The sequence below is a fragment of the Enoplosus armatus genome, chromosome 16 (genome assembly GCF_043641665.1).
Source record: "Enoplosus armatus isolate fEnoArm2 chromosome 16, fEnoArm2.hap1, whole genome shotgun sequence".
Classification (NCBI taxonomy): Eukaryota; Metazoa; Chordata; class Actinopteri; order Centrarchiformes; family Enoplosidae; genus Enoplosus; species Enoplosus armatus.
The window spans coordinates 2222938-2245011 of record NC_092195.1 but is presented as its reverse complement, the minus strand read 5'-3'; the positions used below and the strand labels follow the sequence as shown (position 1 = coordinate 2245011).

Here is a 22074-nt window from a genome sequence, read left to right as displayed (position 1 = left end):
TGTTCCACCTCCGCCTTGTTTTCCTTTTCCTTGAGTGTTTAAAGCTCCTCTAAATATCCCCCCCCCCCCCCCCCCTCTGCAAAACGCACCGGAGAGCGGCGCAAAAGCTGCTTCTAATTTGGTGTACTTTGGGTGAACTTTGACCATTTCCTCCGACGGGGGCCCGCTGTATGCGAGCTATGCGGCCCGGGCGCTCCTGCAGAGAAAAACCTGGAGGGAAAACACTTCCAGACTGGGATTTGGGGGGGGGGGCGTCAGCTGAGCGGGAGGAGGAGGAAGAGAGGGGGGGGGGGGGCTGAATCCACCGACTGGGAGTAATATTGGTCTAATCCTCCCCGGCTATGCCCGCCGCTCCACACCCAAATCACCACAGCTTTCTCCTTAACACAAACCAAACACACGGATACCCCGAGGAGCTTCAGGAAATGCCCCCCCCCACCCCATTCCTCCTCCACCTTTTGCTCTTTTTCTCCCCCTCCTCCCCCTGTTCCTGGCGATCTGTCACAATTTGCCAGGTTTAATTCAGTCACTCGCAATTTATGGCTCTTGCTTCCGATTGATTTTTATTTCGATTAAAAAAGAGGGATTTTTTTAAAGAGCACCCCCCCCCCCCCCCACACACACACACACACACACACACACACACACTATCGCCAGCTTTGTCCTAATTTCGAATGCGGCACCATTGTGTTAAATTGCCTGTGTGCGGCGACAGACTTTGCTTCAGGTTCTTTGCCATCTGTTGGTCGTGTGGACCATGTGGGGAGAGTTTTACATGTCAGTGGTTTTCAGACTGGGGGAACTGGATATAAGGACGTGGAGGGCACAGAGCGGATAGATGACGCCATGATGCAGCCATGCAGATTTATTTCTCTATTACCTACAAGTCACCTCGCATCCTGCTCATTTTCGGGCTGGGCCAGTGTCAGTGTGCGAGCGAGGCGGGGGGGGGCTGTCAAGCTGACTGTGGTGCCTTCTGCCAACAGCCCGCAGACAATTTACCAGTAATGACCATTTGGCATGCAGCGGCACATTTTTGTGCGCACATACATTTTATTTTGTGGAGAAATTATTATTATCACACTCACACACACACACACAAAAAAATATATATAATTTAAGAAAACCAAAAATCCACTCTCTGCTCAATCGATGTGTTTGCTAGTATTTACAGTTCATGAGCGCGCGATGACAACGTGTCACTCTGTTGTAATTTTGGACAGTTTACAAAAAGTCTTCATTTTCACAGTTTTGCCTGTCATTGCCATCGGCGAGAACAACATTGCGCTCCCCAAGTTAACTGCTGAGAACGAGGAGGAACCCCTTTCTCTCTCTGACGCGACTTTCTGTCGGCATGCTAACGGTTAGCTGTCGTGCCCGAAGAGAAGGTCGGCCTTTTCTGAAGAGCCACAGGAGTCAAAATGCTGCGTTCAAGCGCCGAAAAAGGTGCGTTCGGCAGGTGTGCTCAGCGCTGAGATGAGCCAAAGGGACTTGCTTGTAACTGTGATTACGACGAGAGGGTAATGGTGTCGCTAAACTTTGCCAACGTTCGCTAACATTAGCCACAACACCGGCCCAAGCGAGGCTTAGCATTCTTGCTAACTCCGGCATGTTTACATCTTGTATTATTATAAATAATATAATAATAATATTATATTATATAATAATATATATATATTATAACCGGCGTTCATCAACCGGCCCTGTCCCTGTCAAATGAATGAAATGAATTTAGCGGCAAAGCCCATAACCCCCGTTGAGTTGTATTTAGCATTTCATTGCTACAGTTAAAATGACATTGCCCCGCTTTAATGTTGAGACCGCGGCGGACGCCACTAGCGATGGCACATGATTGACTTGATCTGATTAGATAAAGACGCAGCGTCTTTATCGGATCAAGACGCGATGGGATTAATCAGATCATGTCTCAACGTTCTCAGCCAAAACAACATTCTAATTTGAGCGCAGGGCTTTTTGTCAGCTGTGTTTTTCTGCAGACCAGCTGATACTTAACAAGAGCCAGTATCGGGCCCTGTGTAGCAGTCGGTCGGCTCGGTCCCAGTGGGAACGGAGGGTGGGGGGGGGGGGGGGGGGGGGGGCAATCAGAGGCACTGTTTTCTCTAGTCTTTCCCGTCATTCGGCCTGCAGACTCCAAGCGAAGGAGTGTGCGCTTTCCTGCTTGACCCCAGCAGCAGGTTCAGCCAGGGGCTAAAGGTTCAGCAGCCGTGGCCCAGCCGCGGACTTTTCTCCGCCTGCTCTTGAGCCACCGGCCTTTAATTCCATCTAAATGGAGCTTCCTGCGTATGTTAACATGCGGGGAAGTCGACTCAAAGCTTAATCACGCAGAAAATGGAAAAAGGCTCCCCTACACCTGATGGGGCCTATACGCCAGCGTACAGGTACCCATTGTCCACCCCCTCCTTCTCCTCACACACACACACACACACTCTGAGGGGTGTAATGAATCTATGTTTATGCGTCCCATCTGTCTGCAGGTGGTCGCACTGCCTCCCAGATGCAGCCATGAGTTTCAAATAGGCAGCAGGGCTGAATTGTCGGCGCCGTCCTCTCCTCGGTGTGGGGCTACCCAGCCGTCACAAATGCTCCGAAGGCACATCAGTAGCAAAAAGTATTTTTCCTCTGGATGTATGTTAAAGTGCGCCGCGCCACCTGGGGATGGCTAATATACGTTGGTTTTGTGCTCCAGCAGTCATACATCCTCATCATCATCATCATCATCATCATCATCACCACCCTCGCCGCGAGTGAACACCTTGTTTCCTTCCTCACGTGTGTGACACGGGGACGATCCGTCATGTTGCTGTGGGGTTCTCTCTGTGGAGAGGGGGGGGGGTAGAGAGGGAGGCGTTGGAGCTCGTGGGTAAAGCGAACCGCAACTTTCGCCCGAGCAGCCATGCTAACATGCTAACAGAGCCACCTCGACAAACGCGAGTCGCGTTCGGGGTGCGCGTGCTTGTATCAAGATTTGAGTTACAACAGTAGGTCGCTTAAAAAAATAAATGTATATTGTTTAAGTGGTCGCAGCTTCTTCAATGTGGCGATTTGAATCTTTTATGTGACCGTAAAGTGAACCTGTTTGGATTTTTGGACTGTTCCTCAGGTGTGCATACTACACCCTTAATGCAAGGAACGTCTCTTAAACAGCATCCCAATAAATAGTGTGACATACTTGTCAATGATTAACCCTAAAAAAAAGTAATACGAGGGCCGGGTATCGAACCTTACTTAGTTCTTTTTTGGTGCCATCTAAAATGTGTCTGATCGTCAGGTTCATTAATGAAGCCCACCCATTGCAAGTCCTCCATGTGTTTGCTGATAGATAGTTGTTAGCTAGCTGGCTATACGGTCGTGGTTGAAACTACAAGAGGCCAGACTGTTCCAGTCACTCTTCTCAATGACAATTCTGACGGCCTCCGGTGCATCAGCGCAGCCCGCCCGCAGTAGGGCTGACTTACAGTGTAGCCCAGTCCAACTAAGATGCACTGGAGACACATGCAGCAGCGCATGTGGATAACTGTACGGAGAAGTCTGCGAAATAGCGCCTGGATTTGATGTGGACATGAGACACTTGAAATGACAGAGACCTTTGGTTTTTATGAATTCTGTTAAATAAAATGCTTCTGTTCCTTAAAGTTTAAGACTTTAAGCCCAACTTCTACTTGCACTGGTACAATATACTAGTTATATGCGCGTACATAGATGCACAAAATGTCACAGCATTTATCCCCCCCCCCCGCCCCCCATCAGATCAGGCCTCGGCGTCTCACCACACATCTGATTTATGTGAAAGCTGCTTCTGAACGAAAAAAAAAAAAAGAGAGAGAGAGAGAGGGGGGGGGGGGGACCACTTGGAGCAATGCGACGTCCGTCCTCGTCAGTGAAACCAGGCCACGTTTAAAGAACGGAGAAATGACATGGCTGACGTCCCCTACTGAAGTTGTTTACTCTCAGATGAACGCCACTTGAAATTCAGGCCGGCAAACTTTCCTAAAAATCCTAACGCAGCACCATTATGTCAGCTTCACGCAAGTCTGCTTGAAGATTCTACAGAACTTTTAAGCGGCCGATGCCGTCACTGTTTCACAACGAGGCGCAGGCGCCCCCCCCCTGCTCCGAGAACCCAGATAAGGGCGACAATCGATAGATAGGCGAGAGTATGAAATCATCTCTTTCTAATTAACCTCGGTGGTCATCTTACTTTCCCGTCCCGTATTACAGAGGTAACATTTATCCCCGCGTACGGGCGTGCACGTGCCGCAGACTTGTTAAGTCTTCCCTCGAGCCACCGAAGTTGCCGAATGCAAAGCCGCGCATTTGACATGCGCGCATAAAGTCACACGGGGTGAACGCAGCGGAAGATTAGATTAAACCGCCAGGGAATTCCGTGCAGGGGACGAGGGTCCAGTAATTATAAGAGCTTGTCCCTTACCATCAGTAATTGAGTTTACTCTGATGAAGTACAGAAGAAAGTAATCTAATCAGCGGAGATGCTGGAGAGACTGCTTTTCCATTTTCTGAGGTTGTGTGTGCGCGTGGACACACGCCGCTCGGCCTCTACGTGGACTCAAAGTCTGGTACATTTTCGCTTCAAGGTGCTAAGTGCGTTACGAAGTACTTTTAGTGCTTTCTGCAAATTACGAGCACATCTCCCACGAACACCTCTGTGATATGTCTTTTACCTGCTTTCTGGTCTCAGCCCGAGAAAAATGGCCTTTCACCACTTCTTACACGTGTCTTTGCCAGACAGCGTTTAGCTTGATTTGTGCCACAGGGACCGGATTCAACAGCCGAATCTCACCAGGTGTTATGACAACGCAAAAATGTACAGGCCCCATATTGGCTATATGCAATAACTTTTAAGGTGGATTGTAGAGACAGCGATGTGGATCACTGCTGGCAAGTAAACATGGATGTAAACAATGAAATTGGCTTTGCGAATGTGTTACGAGGAGGGGAAACGCATTCAGCAGGGTTTGTTAGACCTGAACCCACAATAGGTTTGGATGTAGCCTGACTCACAGGATAAGTCCGCCATTGGCTGACTATTTCAGTTGGGAGTCTCCTCCCCTTCCAGCTGTCTGCATGTCACCGTTTTGCAAGGGCACCGTCGCTGCATCCTGGGCTTGGCGCCGCAATACCGAGCGCCACCCCCCCCCCAATCCCAGAATGATAATGGGTTGAGCCGTGGAGACAGGTCCGGCCGTGCGAGACTAATTTGGGTGAGAAACACTAAATGTAAACAGAAACTTGCGCTAACATCGGCTTGCTAACATGCGCTCAATGGCAATGCTAACATGTTTAGCAGGTTATGTTTACCATGTTCACAATCTGAGTTTAGCATGTTAGCATACTAAATTTGGCAAATTGCCGAAGGAGGTTTGAATGTCATTAGTTGCAGGTATTTGGGTCGTAAAAAAAAAAACAACCAAGTATTGGACCAAAAGATTTCAGAGGATCGCCACAGTTATTACAATTGATCGTGGGGGAAACATGAATGTCCAAATGTCATGGCAATCCATCCGATATTGGCTTAGATTTCCACTTGACCGAGCCGGCGGACCATTACCATCCCTAGGGCTTGGATGACTCAGCCTACTAAGACCAAAAGAGGGTTTTCTGACCTGCATAAAACAAGATTGAATCAGTGATTTCACATCTTTTATTATAATCTAACCTATTGCCAAGATTTGCCAAGAATTTCCTTTTTCCATCAGACAGGCCACATCTACGTTTTGTTTCACATTAATCAGACTGTGCTTGAACCAGGACAAGAGGGTGTATCTATGGATGTCAACCAACCAGCATCAAACCACGCTCTTACTAAAGTAAACATAGCATATTTTGATATAGCATATTCCCTTTGGCATTTGGAGTGAGCTATACCATCCAGGAATATGTCTGGGCCTCTAAGGTTTGGAGAAAACAATCGTGGTGAGGCAGTTTTGAATCATGTCTTTGTTTCCTGGTTTTAAATGTAAATGTCCTTTTCCAGTTCCAGATGTCTCAATGAATCATTCAGTCATTTGAAAGCAAGCCTCCTCATCGTCTTTCTTCTCTTGTTTGCATTCCCTGCAGCCATTGAAACGCAGAGCACCAGTTCTGAGGAGCTCGTCCCCAGCCCGCCGTCCCCGCCGCCCCCTCCCAGAGTCTACAAGCCCTGCTTCGTCTGCCAGGACAAGTCCTCCGGATACCACTATGGTGTCAGCGCTTGTGAGGGCTGCAAGGTAGGACTTCCGTACCTCCGTGGCGCAATGCCGGGTTCTGACTGCACAATATCAGCCCGATAATAGCCTGACCCAACAGACGTAGGGCGCTGGTAATGAACATTTGAACGCTTTATCCCAGTTAGTGTATCATAGTGGACGACAATCGATGCTGCATCTGAGACACCTCACGAAGTCCTGACAAAAAGACAAGCGTGTCGGACAATATGTTTGCCTTCTGCAACGAATTCCAAGGCCGTGACATTGACCAATAGGAGCACAGAGCGCTCTTCTTCTGCAAAACACGGTGACGTGAAAGAGGAATGACGTTGGTAGTGCTGCTAGGTGGAACTGCGAAACAGCGGAAAGGGTCACAGTTTGTACAGCCAGTATCATGCACACCGCTTCAGATGCCAGTTTGTTCCTGTAGCACCTGCTTCCCGATGACATCATGCGCGTCGTGAAGGACGGCAAGCTATGATTGGTTGGGGACCAACTCTGTTTTCAGCTAGTCTGACACAGTGGCAGACGAAAATATCACATAGTCTGAACCCGGCATGAGTGACATAGTGTCATAGTTTGTGGTGAGTAAGGCGTTTGAATGAGGGTAGTGTGTTAAGGCTGCGGCAGTGGTAACCGCGGGGGGGGGTCAGAACATCACGCTGCACTGGAGTATAGTTAAAAGGGAGGACAAGGGTTTTTCTTATCAAAATGCTTGTTCATGTTACATAGAATTGCAATATCGGCTAAGTCTCAAACATTTATATTAATATTGGCCTTAAAAATCCAGTATCAGTCAGGCTACGCTCTAAATTGCCCATAGGAGTGACTGTGAGTGTTAAAGGTTGCATTGCAGAAGTAATGCAGAGCATTGATGGCTTTACGTTTATTTGAGTCCCTAACAAATAATGAGTAAAACTCGTCTCGGTGCTTTAGTGAAGGGTCAGTTCACCCAAGAGTTCACAGAAAGACATATATTCCTCACACACCCCTTGAAGTAATTAGCCGTCCAGAGATGTTTGGTTTTATTTGTGCAGATGTTTTAAAAGGCCTTGAGCACCACCCACTCAGTGGCACTGAGGAAGCTGCAGGTGTACAAATGTAGCACCAAACTACCAAACTGTGGGACTAAAAAGTAGAGGGAAGTGAGAGAGACTGTGTCCCTTTAAGACGGGACCAGCACCTCCTCTCAGTCGCAGTCTGCCATTCTCAAATGTTCTACTTTTAGAAATTCCTTCCAACATTTGCCCTGCCAGCACTTGTCTGTCTTATCCCAGTTGCAGCAGCGGTTGCTTGGCAACAGCTCACGCCCGCATGCACATGGATATACAAGTAAAAAAAAAAAAAAAAAAAAGGGCTGCTAAATAAACTGTACCCTTAAAAGCATAATTAAATAATTCTGCAGCGTTTCCTGTGTAAAACATCTGAAAATTAAAAAGGTAAAGCTTCGCATGACTTAGTGGGAACAGTAAAGGATTACAGTAATACCCTCTTGAGAATTGCACGTACTCCTTGCAGACAGCCTGTATAATTCCCTCCCTCTTTCTCCCATGCAGCCAAACTGCGGCGCGATGTCCTCTCTCCTCCCCACCTCTGTAATTGAAGCAGTGGTATGCTAGGAATCCTTTGGAGTTTCAAGCCCAGAGGGAGGTGGTGATCAGCTCACTCACTAGGCCCCCGGGTCAAACCAAGTTCTCTGCGGACTCCCATGCCGTTTGTGCGCCAATATAAGCCTCATCGTAACAACAAAAAAAAGAAAAGAAAAGAAGAAAAAAAAAAACTGCCCGTCATGGGCCTCTGACCTCGCCGCGCTTGGCCTCCGTTTTAAGGGAAAACCCCGCCGCGCGAGAGAAACTCTGGGATTCATCTGCGCTGTTTATGAATTAAACAGTGCGGCTTGCGCGCGGCAGCTTAGTTTGGGCGCACACACACACACACTGGCAGATGAGAGTCGTCATCGCGGTGCTGGATCACATGGCTGCAGGGCTGAGCATCCTGGGGGCAGCGTTGTGCCTCCCTAACGACAGACGCGGGGCGGTGAATGAGGTAAAAATCGCTGTCAGTACAGACAGCGCTCTCACTCCGCGGAGCGCTGATGTAAAAATAGTTCAATTCATGGCGGAATGGCCTCGATTTTTGTAACATCTTGACTCAAGAGGATTAAGCAGCGGATTATAGGGGGGGGGGTTTTCTTTTTTTTTTTTTCCCCTCCCTGTGTTGTATTTCTGTCTCCATAGCGAAGGCATTGTTGTCTGCAGTGCGAGGGGCAAGCCCCTTCTATTGGATAGATGCAACCAAGCATGCTGTACAGCTGTAGGCTCTTAGCCAGCGAGAAGAGCCTTTTACTGCCCAGTGAATGTGCCAATTAGAGCCACAAATAGACTCGGAGACACAACGGAGTGTGCGCTTTTGTGGGCTCTGTCAATGCACATGTGGAGCACTTGTTAAAAAGACAGCCCGCGCACATTCACATGCGTGCACTTATGCAAGCAATATGGCAAATTCACGCTGCACAGAGAGGCCAGTCCGGCCGCTGTAAATAGCTGTTTTACTAGTGAGTGTCCAAACATTTGTTGGTTTTTATCACCAAGGTACTCCCAGAAATGGCAGTAATCCAGGGTTGTAGCAATAAATATGGTGTTTTTTATATACGCGCCATCAGACAATACAAGGACTATCTGAAGACATGCGACAGTTAGAAAGGTTTATTTTAGATATCCCTACTCATTAGAAATCACACCATGCAGTTAATTAGAGTGAATCCTGATGAATATTTGTACTGCATTGGACAAATAAGTGAAGTAGTAGATGCAGTACAAACTCACATATATCTTCAGTTGAGTTCGTACAATAGGGCTCTGTCAGAAATCGCCATAGCCTTTTTCACAGGAGGACATTTTGACATGTCACAGTTATGAATAGTAAAAATGGGTGATGGCTGAGTTCCGTTCAGCTGCTTCAGTTTCAGGGTCTTGGTGTTGTTCATGCTGGCTCACTGTCCCAGCTAACGGCTAAAGTCATTTAGCGTTCCCTGGTTCCAGTTTTCGGTGGTTGGAAACTGAATGTCTTTGGGCTTTTAGACCGGTTGGTGGGACGAAACAGGGCTTTTGAAGGTGCACTCTGGGAAATCAGAATGGGCATTTTTGCAAGCATGTAACACCAACATATAACACCACAGAAAGTTAATGCAGGCTATTTTCTAAGTGGGACCTCATGAATTCCAGGGTCAATCAAATCCATGAGTCTTGCAGGGCTCATTCCAAGTTGTTTAACTAATTCTGAATGTTGAAACGGTTCAATTTGTACTTGTTTCCATTTCCATTAGTGTTATCTGCTTGGCTGACAGGCAAGCCGGCGTTTTTATGAAAAACTATTTATTACATGTTGTAGACCAAATGTTTATTTGATTAATGTCTTCAAATAACTGAATAATCCCTAAAACTGAGAAAACGGCAAGACTTCACAGGACACCAAATGCACACAGCAACAGGAAAAAGCATTAATGCTAATAGCTAGTAGTGGCACTTTTTCGCAGTGTTTGACTTCTGCATGACTGAGTTAGTGTGTTGCCCAGCCTTCGGCCGATTATGCAGCGTGGACACGGAGCTGATTTGAATTGTTAAAACCCGGGTGCAGGCATATGGGCCTCCAGAAGCGCATGCATATGCAACAGATGACAGTTTAATCCGCGTTGACCCAAAGTCGAGAAAACCTCCAAAGTCAAGGCAGCCTTCACACTCAGTCACCCCTACACTTCCTGGTCGTTTTTGGACGTCTTTAACAGTGTCCTTCTGAAAACTCACACAGGAAAATGTCCCAGGTACGGGCGGACGCCAGAAAGAATCTTATTAAAAGTTCCTGTAACTTTATCTGAACATGATGTCCGTACCGACACCAAGCACGAGGACCTGCTGGCTATGAGACATCCGTCTACTTGTCAAACCGTTGTCGCGTTTCGTCAACCCTTTCCAGTAACAGCGTCCCTGTCCACAGAGCAGACTGTCGGCAGATTTCGTAGGGTCTATAGGTTAGATAAAAGAGATATTAAAGCCGCACTAAGTCATATTTTTATATTGACAGTGGATCAAACTGACTTGGTGCAACGTGACAGGGGTCACTTAGTAGTGAGGAACCCACAGAGAATTAACACCTGGCTCTACGGTTCCCTTCAGTTCTGCAGCAGTTTTATAGCCTCCTTCAGCTCATTGTTTTGGTTTTACAGCCCACCACTTGACTGTTTTTTTCAGTCGTAGACTACCCACCCTGCACCCAACAGACAAGGTTAGCATTTAGCAGCTAAAGAGCCAGCTATTGTCAGATGGATAAGTTGGTGGGGGCCAAAGACAGAGCCAAAATGAGACTGGATGTTGGACTAAAGTGGCATAAAGTGGACACAAACACGACTCCACATGAATGATAACGTTGCTCTCTTAACTTATGGATGCGTGAATAGGCAAACGGGATGCTAACTTCACAACCTGGTAATATGGCGGTGTTGTGTTTACATCTTGTCCTGCTGTCCCAACAAACAAAACCAAAAAAAAATCAAGGCAGCTTTAAACGCATAAATTGATCACTTTAAATATGATCTTTTATGGAAAAAGAAAAGAAAATCAGTTGAATGAGCTGCAAAACACTGTGAATGGGCTTTTTTTTTTTTTTTGAAGTAGTTGAGGACATTCTTCTTATGTCAAAAAGAAAAAGTCCCATCATTAACATCTTGACCTCCTTCTGCATCTTATTTAAATAAAGCCATAAAAAACACTTACATGTGTCTGAATTTAACAGATAGATGGATCTAGTGCTGCTGCATAGCCCATGTCTGAAAGGTGCTTATATGTCTCCCAGCCCCACAAGTAATGTTGCGTTCACCTCCGTTGCCCATTGCATTGAGGCGAAGACAGTTAAACCCTCGACAAATGAAAGTAAAACTATCTGCATGTGCAGATATCAGTAGAGGCGAGGCTAGGGGATGGAATGGATGCAGAACAGTTTAGAAAATGACGTCTTAACATTGTTTTGCATAAGCCCCGAAATGTCCATAAAAGAAGGACGGCTTGAATCTGTACGCGTGTCGCCAGCGCTGACAGGCCTTTAGGGACGAAGACAAAACTTTGAGCCGTGAACACCCCCACCCCCTCCCCTCTTTTACTTGTTGGGTCCTGAGGCGTTGACAAGCGGGATTAGCTTGACGGAACTGGTGTGACAAGCGGGAGACCATAACCCTCTTTGAATGAAACACAATTCAGAATGCTCACGAAACACTCCTCCATCTGAACCGCCGGCTCAAAGCCACATGCAGGCAGGGACGCGACGGATGAATGCACTCACCTACATTCAGACACACGTCGGATTTCTCAACAAAACCGGAATTCTTTTTGACAGAGGATGTTTCGTTATTCTCATGAGAACGCATGTGGTTCTAGAAGCAGTGCAGCACAATTGATGAAGCTGATGCACTTCTTTGAATGTACACTTATTGTACGTCGCTTTGGAGAAAAAAAGAAGCGTCAGCTGAGTAAATGTAATGTTATGTAACGTAAAAGGACCGGCTTACCTGGCGTATAAATAGTGAATGCTCCACCATCCAGCATTGTTAAAGATATCGCCAAGTGTGAACTTTAAACTTGAAATCAGGTACTTGTAAGATCTGAGCTGAGGAGAATGAAAACGTCAAAAGGGGGAGTTCAGGTGGCATTTTATTTCTTATTTTACATCACAGGTCTTCCATGTTCGGTGCATTAAAAGGACTAGCCTCGAGGGTTACGGGAAATACGCTCTCAGAGGGTCGAGCTCGCTAACTGACACCGTGCGTCTTGCATGCAAGCAACAGTCCTATTGCTAAGCTAGGCTAATTGCCTCTAGCGCTGCACGCGACGAGACGAGAGTGGTATCGCTCGTCCTCGATCAAACTTTTGGAAAGCGAGCAAATGCAAGTCCACGTCCCCAATGTCTTTTAAAGTCTTTTATAACAACCGCGTAACGACATGTTAGCATTGTAAGCAAGGTGGAGGCGCAAATGAACACACCTGTTGAAAACAGGGAGGATGCTCCACAACCTGCAAGTATCACTGTGTGTTTCTTTAGGCCTCTTTCATTTTTAAGGTTTATTTCCTCCCCCAGGCCTTTTGCCTGTGCCACCCAGCAGCAGTCAGAAGCCAGTCTCAATTTGATCTTAGATTAGTGGGACATCGAAATGAAAGTCGGATGTCTAGCCTTTGTGAAACTGGCCCCAGGTCAGGTCGGGCCCCGGCGTCGCGATCTGGGCACGTGTTTGCAAAACTGAACCCTTGACTTTTAACAAAACTCAAGAATAACATTTTGATAACGATCCTCATTTTTTCGCCGAGTAAGGAGTTTGTGTGTTGTTGACGTAGGTCTTCAGTGGGGGGGGGGGGGGGGGGGGCTCACATGGGGGTTCACTGGTTTTTGAGATATCCTGCTGACTAACAGGCAAACACACACACACACGCACACTCAAACAGGACTAAAAATAAAACCTCTTTGGTGTAACAATGCATTATGCAGGAGTTGATAAATCTGGTAACGCAGATTGCATATGCATGTTTCTGCTTCCGTGGAAATTTGGGGATCTGCATTCACATATTTGCTTTAGCTTTATGCGTCTGCCCCAGGGTTTAGAACAAATGGTATACACGTGGGTTTAATTTGTAGTAGAATGCACATTCAGTTGTCATTTACATTTTTAAAAACACACTCTCTGTGTTTGCTCGCCCTACGTCGATCACTCACAGTTATCCTTCCGCTTTATTTCCCACTACACCTACATACGCTTGGCCCACACATCTCATAAGCCTCCTCCTCCCCCCATGTGCTCTTCATATCTTTATTTACTCCCCGCTTGTCCGCCGCTGTTGCAGGGCGGCGATGATGATGACGAAGAGCCCGCTTGAGTAGACAGTTTACTGAAGAGATAGTGAGCGGAAAAAAAAAAAGAGGACATGGATCTGCCGGAAAACCTTCTCTCCGCCCGCGTTCTGCCTGTCACCATAATCTATACAGCCACACACACACACACACACACACACACACTCCGTAATGTGATTTGTCAACGTTGTACAACATAAAAAAAAAGGAGCCCGAGCGCTAATAGACAGAGAGAACATCAAACGAAGAGGGTCAGCGGCGCAGAGGTGTGACGGGATATAGATATGATTGTTATGCCACAACATCTTTCTCCGCTCTCCTCTGCAGTGCAATCTGCTGTTCAACCGGTGATATACTGCCTCGGGCCTTTCTTTCAGTCATCCAAAAAATGGGACTTGGGCCTAAAAACTAAATAATCAAAGTACACGTCAAATAAATATTTCCCAAAGGTGGTTTCTGTCATTTCAGGTAGTTCGTATCACGTGATGCTTGCTCAAGTGTTCGTTTTCCTGATCAGTTTGGTTTTAGTTAGTTGCCAGGGCCAGGCTTTCAGTGTGCTTCCACATCTTTATGCTAAGCTAGGCTAACCACTTCCTGACTCCAGTTCTTGAATTAGGGAGCTTTAAAAAAGTTGCTGGTAGGTGCATTTTTTTCTCTTTTTTTTTGCCAGAGCCAGTCTTTGAGTGTGCTTCCGAGTCTTTATGCTAAGCTAGGCTAACTACTTCCTGACTCCAGTTCTTGAATTAGGGAGCTTTAAAAAAGGTGCTGGTAGGTGCATTTTTTTCTCTTTTTTTTGCCAGAGCCAGGTTTTCAGTGTGCTTCCACATCTTTATGCTAAGCTAGGCTAACCACTTCCTGACTCCAGTTCTTACAGGTATGTACTGTATGATGTCAACAATCTGAAAACCCTGCCCAGTCCCGAGTTTTAATAAACACATGATTCGCCAAAAAGGACTCTGGGTTGGTGGACCCGGCTCGTGACGGGGGGAGAAGGAAGCAGCCTGATGAATGATGGCAGCCACAAGGGGGGGAGGGGGGCGGGGGGCCTGGGCCGAGAAGGATTAATACATGATACATGTACTTGGTCCCTTTGATTTCTAATATATCAGTTCAGTGTGAGTCCTCTCCACGCTTTTACTTCCTAATGAAGTGTGAGCCAGAGGGATTAGGGACAGATTAGAGCGTGGTTAAAACCAGGTGCAGAGTCTTCTGGAGTGGAGTCATGACGGGGAGATGGATGCATACATTGTTTCGAGAGAAGTCACTAACTGTAGAGATAAACCATAGATGTAGGCCTCAAGTTAAAAAAAAAAAAAGGGCGACAGGTGATGTTGGGAGTGGTTGGAACTGATGAAGATAGGGTTAGTTCTTGGCCGATGATACGCACTCTCCAACCCTGGATGTTGGGGTCCAGTAGAGGCCCCAACATCCTTGCATAACTGCGCAACTTTAAAAAAGGTAAAAAGAAGAAAGTGCTTCATTAACACGTATTCAGAAAATTTGTTTCTTTTAAAAGTATACATTTTTTCAATAGGAGTCTGGCATCAATGTATAAAAAAAACATCTAAAAAGCTGCAGCATCAAGTTGATATTATTGAGGCCAAAACCAATATTTATATTTGTGAATTTTGAAAATGATATATTGGCTGATGTCGGGACGTTCTACAGCGTAAATGGCAACTTGTCATAATGGCATCGCTGTTCCTAAATGACCTCCGACATATCCACGTCAGTGATGAATCTGCGACCAGCTATTATCGCCCCGATAATTCCGTTCGTTCGGCTCCGCTCGGTGCGTCTGCGGGAGTGCGCGGTCACGCCGTTTAAAAAAAAAAGGCCCCGAGGAATTCATGCACATCCTCGCGGAAGAAGTAGGTGGGCTCACAAGTCGACGACGCAAAAAGGAGTGACGACTTCTGCTCGTGGTTGCGAACATGATTGCGCGTTAGCGCTAACTTGAAACCGTGGCAACTCCATCGACCTTGGTCACGTTTTTTTTTTTTGCTGTTATACACGCTTAAAGCTGCGCTGATCAATATTTGCATGTGTGAAAAAAATGTGTTGTTTGGCGTCTTTCAGCTCTTTCCAGCTGTTTTGGTTCACTCTGGCGGCTCTCATCAGGCGCCTCACGAGCTGCCAAGCGACAAACAAAAAAGAGCGAGCAATGTTTCCCGGGAGTCGGTGTACACCAAAACCAGATCCACAGAAAGACCTAGATTCAAATGTGTTGGCCCGGTCAGCAACAGGTCAGACTCTGTGTGGTGCGTGTGTTAACGCGTAAGTGAGCAGAATGGGGGGGTAGGGGGGGCAGAGACAGAGAGAGAGAGCTTAAAGATGGCTTCTGATCACTCCGGGGGCCGAAAGACGAGCGCTGAATGGTGAGCGGCAGACCTGAAGAATAGGGCCACACAGTGTGGGGGCCGCCCGTGGAGGACTGGGCGATCCGAAACCTCCTCCATTCTATCGCCGCTGTTCTCTTTTCATGCCTCTCGCTTGGTCTCCGCTTCGGTGTCTCTGCAGCTATTCAGAGCAGACTGGGTGAGTCACACAGCTCCTCTGTTCAGGCCTCTCCCTCGCTATCTCGCCTTTTTCTTCCTCCTCTTGTTCTCACCCCCCCCCCCCCCCCCCCCTCGCCCCTCCTCCTCTATTTTCTACTTTCCCCCTTGTTCGCCTTCCAAATCTCTACTGTATATCCTGGTCCATCTGTGCACTTTAGGTGCTCGGATGGATAGATAAGCTCTGATTGGGTTTCGGGGGGGGGGGGGGGGCGATTATGTAGGGAGGAGGAGGAACAGAGGGGAAGAGTGGGGGTCTGAGAGAGCTGTCTCTTGTTTTCCCCTGTTGTAGCTGTTGACTGCCGCTCTGTTTGTGCCTTATCTGTTGAGGTTTCACGTTTGCCACAGTAACAATGCAGGTCTTTGTGCGGGCCGGGTTCCTTTTTTTTTTTTTTTGGTCCTGTTGTTTCTTCGGTTGATACAGCAGATGAACCGCGACACCACCGCTGTCCCCATTTTGTTTTGCTTGCCCCCCCCACCCCCACCCCAAAATGTCAACTTTCAGCTTCGGCACAGACGCTCAAGTCCTTCAGGTGTTCCCACCCGGAGAAAGGGAGGGGGGGGGGGTTGCGTGCCGAGTGCCTTAAGAAAATGTGGAACTTTTTCCATCTCAAAATTGTTGACTTTTAGGGGCTGGAACTGTTGCAATTCATAGCTCATCCAACAGACTCGGAAAACATTTGATAAACACACTGTCAAGTGAGCACGCAGCCCCTCGATTAAAGCCAAACCATGTGGCCTTTAGCCACAATCTCCCTGCTACGAGTGAGAAGTCGGTCCATTCGCGGCGACACCAGGCCTGGCAGCTGACCAGCAGCCCATGTTAGCTTTACATAGAGTCCACAAGGTTTAGCCCGTCTCAAGTGCGCATTTCCTTTCGGTTTAATCTCAAAAGTTAAACAAGAAGTAAGGGAGACCCTGGCAACGTACCAGGAGGTCCCATTGCGCTCGCGGTCAGTCAGTCAGTCAGTAAGTTGATGTTACCCCCACGCTTTCCGTTTGGCCACAGATCTTGCTTTGAAGGCTAAACCTGCTCTCTGCCGGCTTGGCATATTTGCCGACGCGCGTGGCCGCGAGCGGTGATCCCGGTGGCTCCCTGCCTTCAGTTTCACTGGTCCTCTCCGGTCCACATTGCGCAGCAAGGGGCTGACCCGTGACCAGCCAGAGTATCCAGAGATTTTCAGTACCCCCCCTCCTTTTTTTTGTTGTTTTTTAGCCCCTACATGTGGAATTTTTATGTGATTAGAACATCTCCCAAATGATTCTGATGGCATACGTTTTTGTTTTTGGCAGTGTCCCTGAATCGGATCTGTGGCACGCATTGCTGTCTATTTTGATGGGGGGGCAACGTGGGAAATTGTCAAATCTGCATAAGGGCCTAAAAACCTATTATATGAACCTATACCTTAAATTCTTCTTATAGAGCTTTTACCCCATCATTAAAGTACAAAATGGATACATTTGTTTTGCATCACGAGAAGAAGTTTTTTTTTTGCATGCTACCAGTGAGTGGGGGGGGGGGGGGGGGCACTTCTTCCACAATTCACACTGTAAAATTTTTTAAGTGACTTCAGGTGAACTCCCCCCCCCCCGGGGAACGTTTTAGGAAACCTCCCTCTCCAACCTGTCCCATACTCTGCCAGTTCTGCCAGTCCCAGTCCCCTTCCTGAACTCTGCCGCGTCTTTCTAGTGAACTACAGATGTAGGTAATAGCCTGGACTGGATAAATATCACCCCACCCCCTCTCTCTCTCTCTCTCTCTCCACCCCTCCTTCCTACTCTCCACTCTACCTCTCCTCATTTTTCTGGAACCCCCCAGGGTCTCCAGTGTCCTCTCCACTTTCCACGGCAGTGATAAGATGTCGACACGATTAAGAGCGAAAGCTAATCCGCCGCTCTGCCTCTCTCCCCTTGGCTGTACTGAATGCTCAGGCAACACAAAACGCTGCGGCTGAGTCCAAAGAGCTGGACAGCCAGTCGATGGGGGTGGGGTGGGGGGGGCGGTGGAGAGAGAGAAAGAGGAGGAGGCCAGGTGGACAAGGGGTTGGATTGTAACTAAATAATTAATGGGCGGTACTTTCGTTTTTTAATCTGTAAATGAGAAGGGCCTAAGATGGCGGGGCCGCCGCTCTGACACCCTATCCCTGGCCCATTAAGATAACAAGATGTTGGATAATGATCTCGGTTAAGGTGCAGTTTATCAGTCCAGGGGGAAGTGGCCTCGTCTCCCAGGTGGCTGGGCCTGTGTCCCCTGATGCCCCGACGCCGCATCTCAACATGGCCTTATCTGTGCAATAGCATGGAGGGAGTTCTGGTATGAAGAGAGGTGTAGTGGTATAATCATTAAAAAAAAACAAAAGAAAAAACAGAAAGAATTGATTGTAGCTGCTCTGTGACACAACTGAATGTGCAGTGCATCAGTTTGATATAGCGTGATATCATTTTTGTTGTTTTATTAAGATCTCTATTCGCTCCGAAAAGTGTTGAAAATGTGAAAATTAAAGTGACGATTTATGACTTCTTTTATGAAGTGTATCCATAGAGGATGCTTTTGAAGACGCCTCTGATTGGCTAGCAGAAGCTAATATGAACCTTGGGATGTCCACATACATATAGTGATATTGTATATTTTGTAGATAGTTTTTGGCTAACTCAGTGGATTAAATACGTGACAAAGATATTTTCGAAATATTACAATTATTGCAACATAACATCCCTTGAAAAATCCTGATTTTTTTTTTGCTGACCTTGCAGCAGTGATGCACAGTTGTACTCCAGGACGCTGTGACATCACTGTTGGGTGTGGTTCCAACAACAACAACAACAGCAGCAGCAGCAGCAGCTAAGCGCTGACACGAACACGCGGGTACGGTCTGAGGTGAGACAGACGTGAAACTTTCAAAATCATATCGCCCCAAAAGGCTCCGATCGAGTGTATCTCTAATTCTGGTCATTTACGCGCTTCTGCGTGGGCTGAAACTTTGCGGCCCCTCAAGATCGCGACGCCCTCTGAATGCCTTCGGTTATAAAGCGTGAATAAAGTGTCGTCATCGAGCTAAAGACGAAGCTGTTGTTCTTAGTTCGTGAAAAACAGACACACCGAGATTTTAACCTGGCAGCAGCAATTTGTTTAAAACTGGAAAAAAAAAAAACAATGTATCCTCCCCTCATTGTCAGTATAAATCAGTACCTCTTACATGGAATAAAATATTCTTAAGTCTTGTGGCTTCAATTTGACCGACTTCAGCTTCACTGACTGTACTGTTTTGGTCACATGACGCATGTAGAGCCTGTGTCCGTTTCCTGACCCCAGCCTGGACCTCTGGTCCTAGCATAATAACGGGAACGATTTATATGGAAATTATATGTTTAATTGTTAGTTTTGTAAAAACACTATAGTTGCACGGGAACCTCTTAACCTTCAGTGCCTCTAATGTATATATATTTCATACAAGCTTGAATATATATGAGTGTCTTTATTATCTTTGGTTTCCATGGGGAATATCAGTGATCTGAAGTTCAGGGTCCTATTTCCTACCTTAACAAGGACATATTGAGAAATATTGAATTCAAAACTATCTTGAAAAGAAGTTCAGTCTTGGCCCAAAAGCCAATTGAGCAGCTTAAATACAAGAATATTAAGATAACCCCCGGCAGAGGTGATACTAGATGAGCCGCTGTATCCTGCAGACAGATACTGTGGGAGGGTAAACTGAGTTTAGCCGCTCTGCTCTCCCCTGCACCCTTGTGTTCAAGGTGTGATTCATTTTCAGCGTGTCCCCACAGCCGAAACCTCTCATCCTATCATTTATTTAGCCTAGCAGCAGCAACCCCCCACCCCACCCCACTCCCTCCCTCCCTCCCTCCCCGCTGCACTCTACCTAGGTAAACACCTTTGTACAACACTCAGCTCAAGGGTGTCCTTTGGTTGCACATTTATAAGCTTCAAATGAGTAAAAACCCGCAGGACGCGCGCCGGCAAGTATCAGAGAAGTCTACAGTCTCGGGTCCACACTTGTGTCCTGTGGCGGTGGAGAGGAATGAAAAGAGGGGAGGGAGACAGAAGAGACGGAGGGAGGAGAAAAGAGAAAATACAGATGAAGAAAAAAATAAAAGGGGGGAGTTAAAGAAGAAAAATCAAGGCAAAAGAGTGTGGTGATTGTGCGAGTCCCAGTGTCAGGCACTTGCCTGGCGGCTTGTAGAGATGAAGTGCTCTGAGTCGTGGCATGTGTTCACTACCGCTGTTGAGAAACCACTGGAGATACACAATGCGTAACACTGTGTAAGCCTCTTCTACACACGCGTTGTGCGCACCATTACAGCCTACATACGGCACACACACTTATACACACAACGACCGGCTTGTCTTGTGACAGACAAAGTAACAAGGGTGGGGATACAATAGAAAAAAATCCATTTTTTTGTATGCTTACAAAAGACTACGGCTGTTGACGACTGTATTTTAACAAAAATGGAAGAATATCCCACCGTGGCAGTTGTGGGATGTAGCCTACGCCCAACTCCTGTAAAAAGGTCATCTGGCATTTTAGACATCATGAAATGCGAAGAATTGTGTGTTCAGACCAAAAAGTGGCCGAATTGATCCACGAGTCTTTGCTTAATTTTGAAGTTACAGAAAGATAGGTGGGACAGAAAGATGGGCTCGCTAACTGTCTGCTCACTAGCTCGGTTCCTAACCAGACAATAAGCTAACACAGTTTATTGAAGACATATTTGTACCATTCGCTTCCGTCTCACGACTAACTTCAAACCACGCCGTTTTTGTGTAGGGGTTTATACCTACTGTCGTCCGTTGTCGTCCACTATGATGCACTACACGAGAGAAAACGATCAACCGTCGCATCCGATGGGCTCATATTGTGTAGTCTGAACCCGGCGAAACTCACTTCAAAAGCCACATCATTGGTCCTAGTGCACAAAAGTACATTTCTGGATTAGAATTACACAGATTAAATTAGCAGCAGGCTAAACTAGGCAGTCCAGACGTCTCTCAAGCAATGTTTTCTCAGCTCCTCCTGGGGGGTCCTCCGGCGTTCCCAAGCCAAATAAGGTATATAACCTTTCCAGTGTGTTGTTGGGTCTACCCCGGGGTCAACTACCAGTTAGACATGCCCGAACAAATCTCCAAAGGAAGGTGCCCAGGAAGCATCCTGATCAGTTGCCCGAACCACCTCAACTTGCTACTTTTGAGGCGAAGGAGCCGCCGACTTTAGTGCGAGGGTTGAGCCTCCTTTCCAGCAACCTGGCATAAGCTTTCCTAGAGACACTGGGCATGGCATTACCCTGATAATTGGAGCGCACCCTCTGGTCCCCCTCTGTAAAAATGGGAACCACCACCCCACTCTGCCTATGTCGTAGGCACTGTCCCCTGACCTCCATGCGACACTGAAGAGGCGTGTGAGCCAAGACAGCCCAACAATGTCCAGAGCCTTCAGCATCTCGTGGCGAATCTCATCCACACCTACCGCCGTGCTGCTGAGGAGCTTCTTGACTACCTCGGAGACATCTGCCCGGGGATATGGGCTGGGTTGATATGAGTTTGGTCGGGCTCAGGAGTTCTCATAGTGATCTTTCCACCTCTTGACAATATGGAATTGAAGGTTAACAGATTTTTACGCCTACATTTCACTGTTATTAATGCTCCTTAAAGGGCGGGTAACTTATTGTCGGCTGCTAACTGGACAGGAAGTTAACGCAGTTTGTTTAAGACACATATTTTCACCATTTACTTCCATCTCACAACGGACTGCAAATCACACATGAGGCAGTTTATACTCGAACAGAACAGGATTCCTTTGTCCATTAAGCGTTGCAGGCCTTGAAATGTCAACAAACCTTCCCCAGCTTGGTTGCTAACCGGAGTCTGCTGTATTTACTCCTGCCTCACGGCTGACTGCGCACCAAGTCCGCTTTTGTGAACAGGTTTCGCGCTATGACCGAGCAGGGTGCACGCTCTTACGATAGCTTCCTTTATTTTGGACTCCACGACACTGGAAAGTTTAAATGGAGGAGCATCGCAGCTCAGGCCGTGAACTGTGAACAAACCGTCCCCAAATAGCCGAAGCTCACAAAATGCAAATCTGTCTTGGGAAACAGTCGGCGGTGAGTGCACAACACGCAGACTGTAGCAGCTCCAGCTCCCAACATAACCCCCAGCATACTGTATAGCACTTATCACACACACACAGATTTCCCAAGGCTAAGTGACCTGTATGCTCTCTGCTTTGAATGACATAAGTACCCGAGTAGCCTTGGGTTCTGCACCCAACCTGAACACACTTATATGGCAGCTGATGGCGATGCAGGCCGCTTCCATGGTCATCCATCAGACCCCACAGGTAATGTCTACGAACACACTTGGCTTACATCAGCCAGGATAAAGGCCT

The 22074-nt window shown here is 47.2% G+C and overlaps 1 protein-coding gene across 2 annotated transcripts in view; it reads left to right on the top strand.

Moving 5' to 3' along the window:
- The window catches only part of LOC139299415 (retinoic acid receptor beta-like), a 100202-nt gene that overhangs the window by 38649 nt on the left and 39479 nt on the right, over nt 1–22074 (top strand). For both annotated transcript variants that reach the window (XM_070922316.1, XM_070922317.1), the window contains exon 2: nt 6097–6245. In XM_070922316.1, the coding sequence (XP_070778417.1) occupies nt 6097–6245 (149 nt within the window). The remainder of the gene's footprint in view (nt 1–6096; nt 6246–22074) is intronic.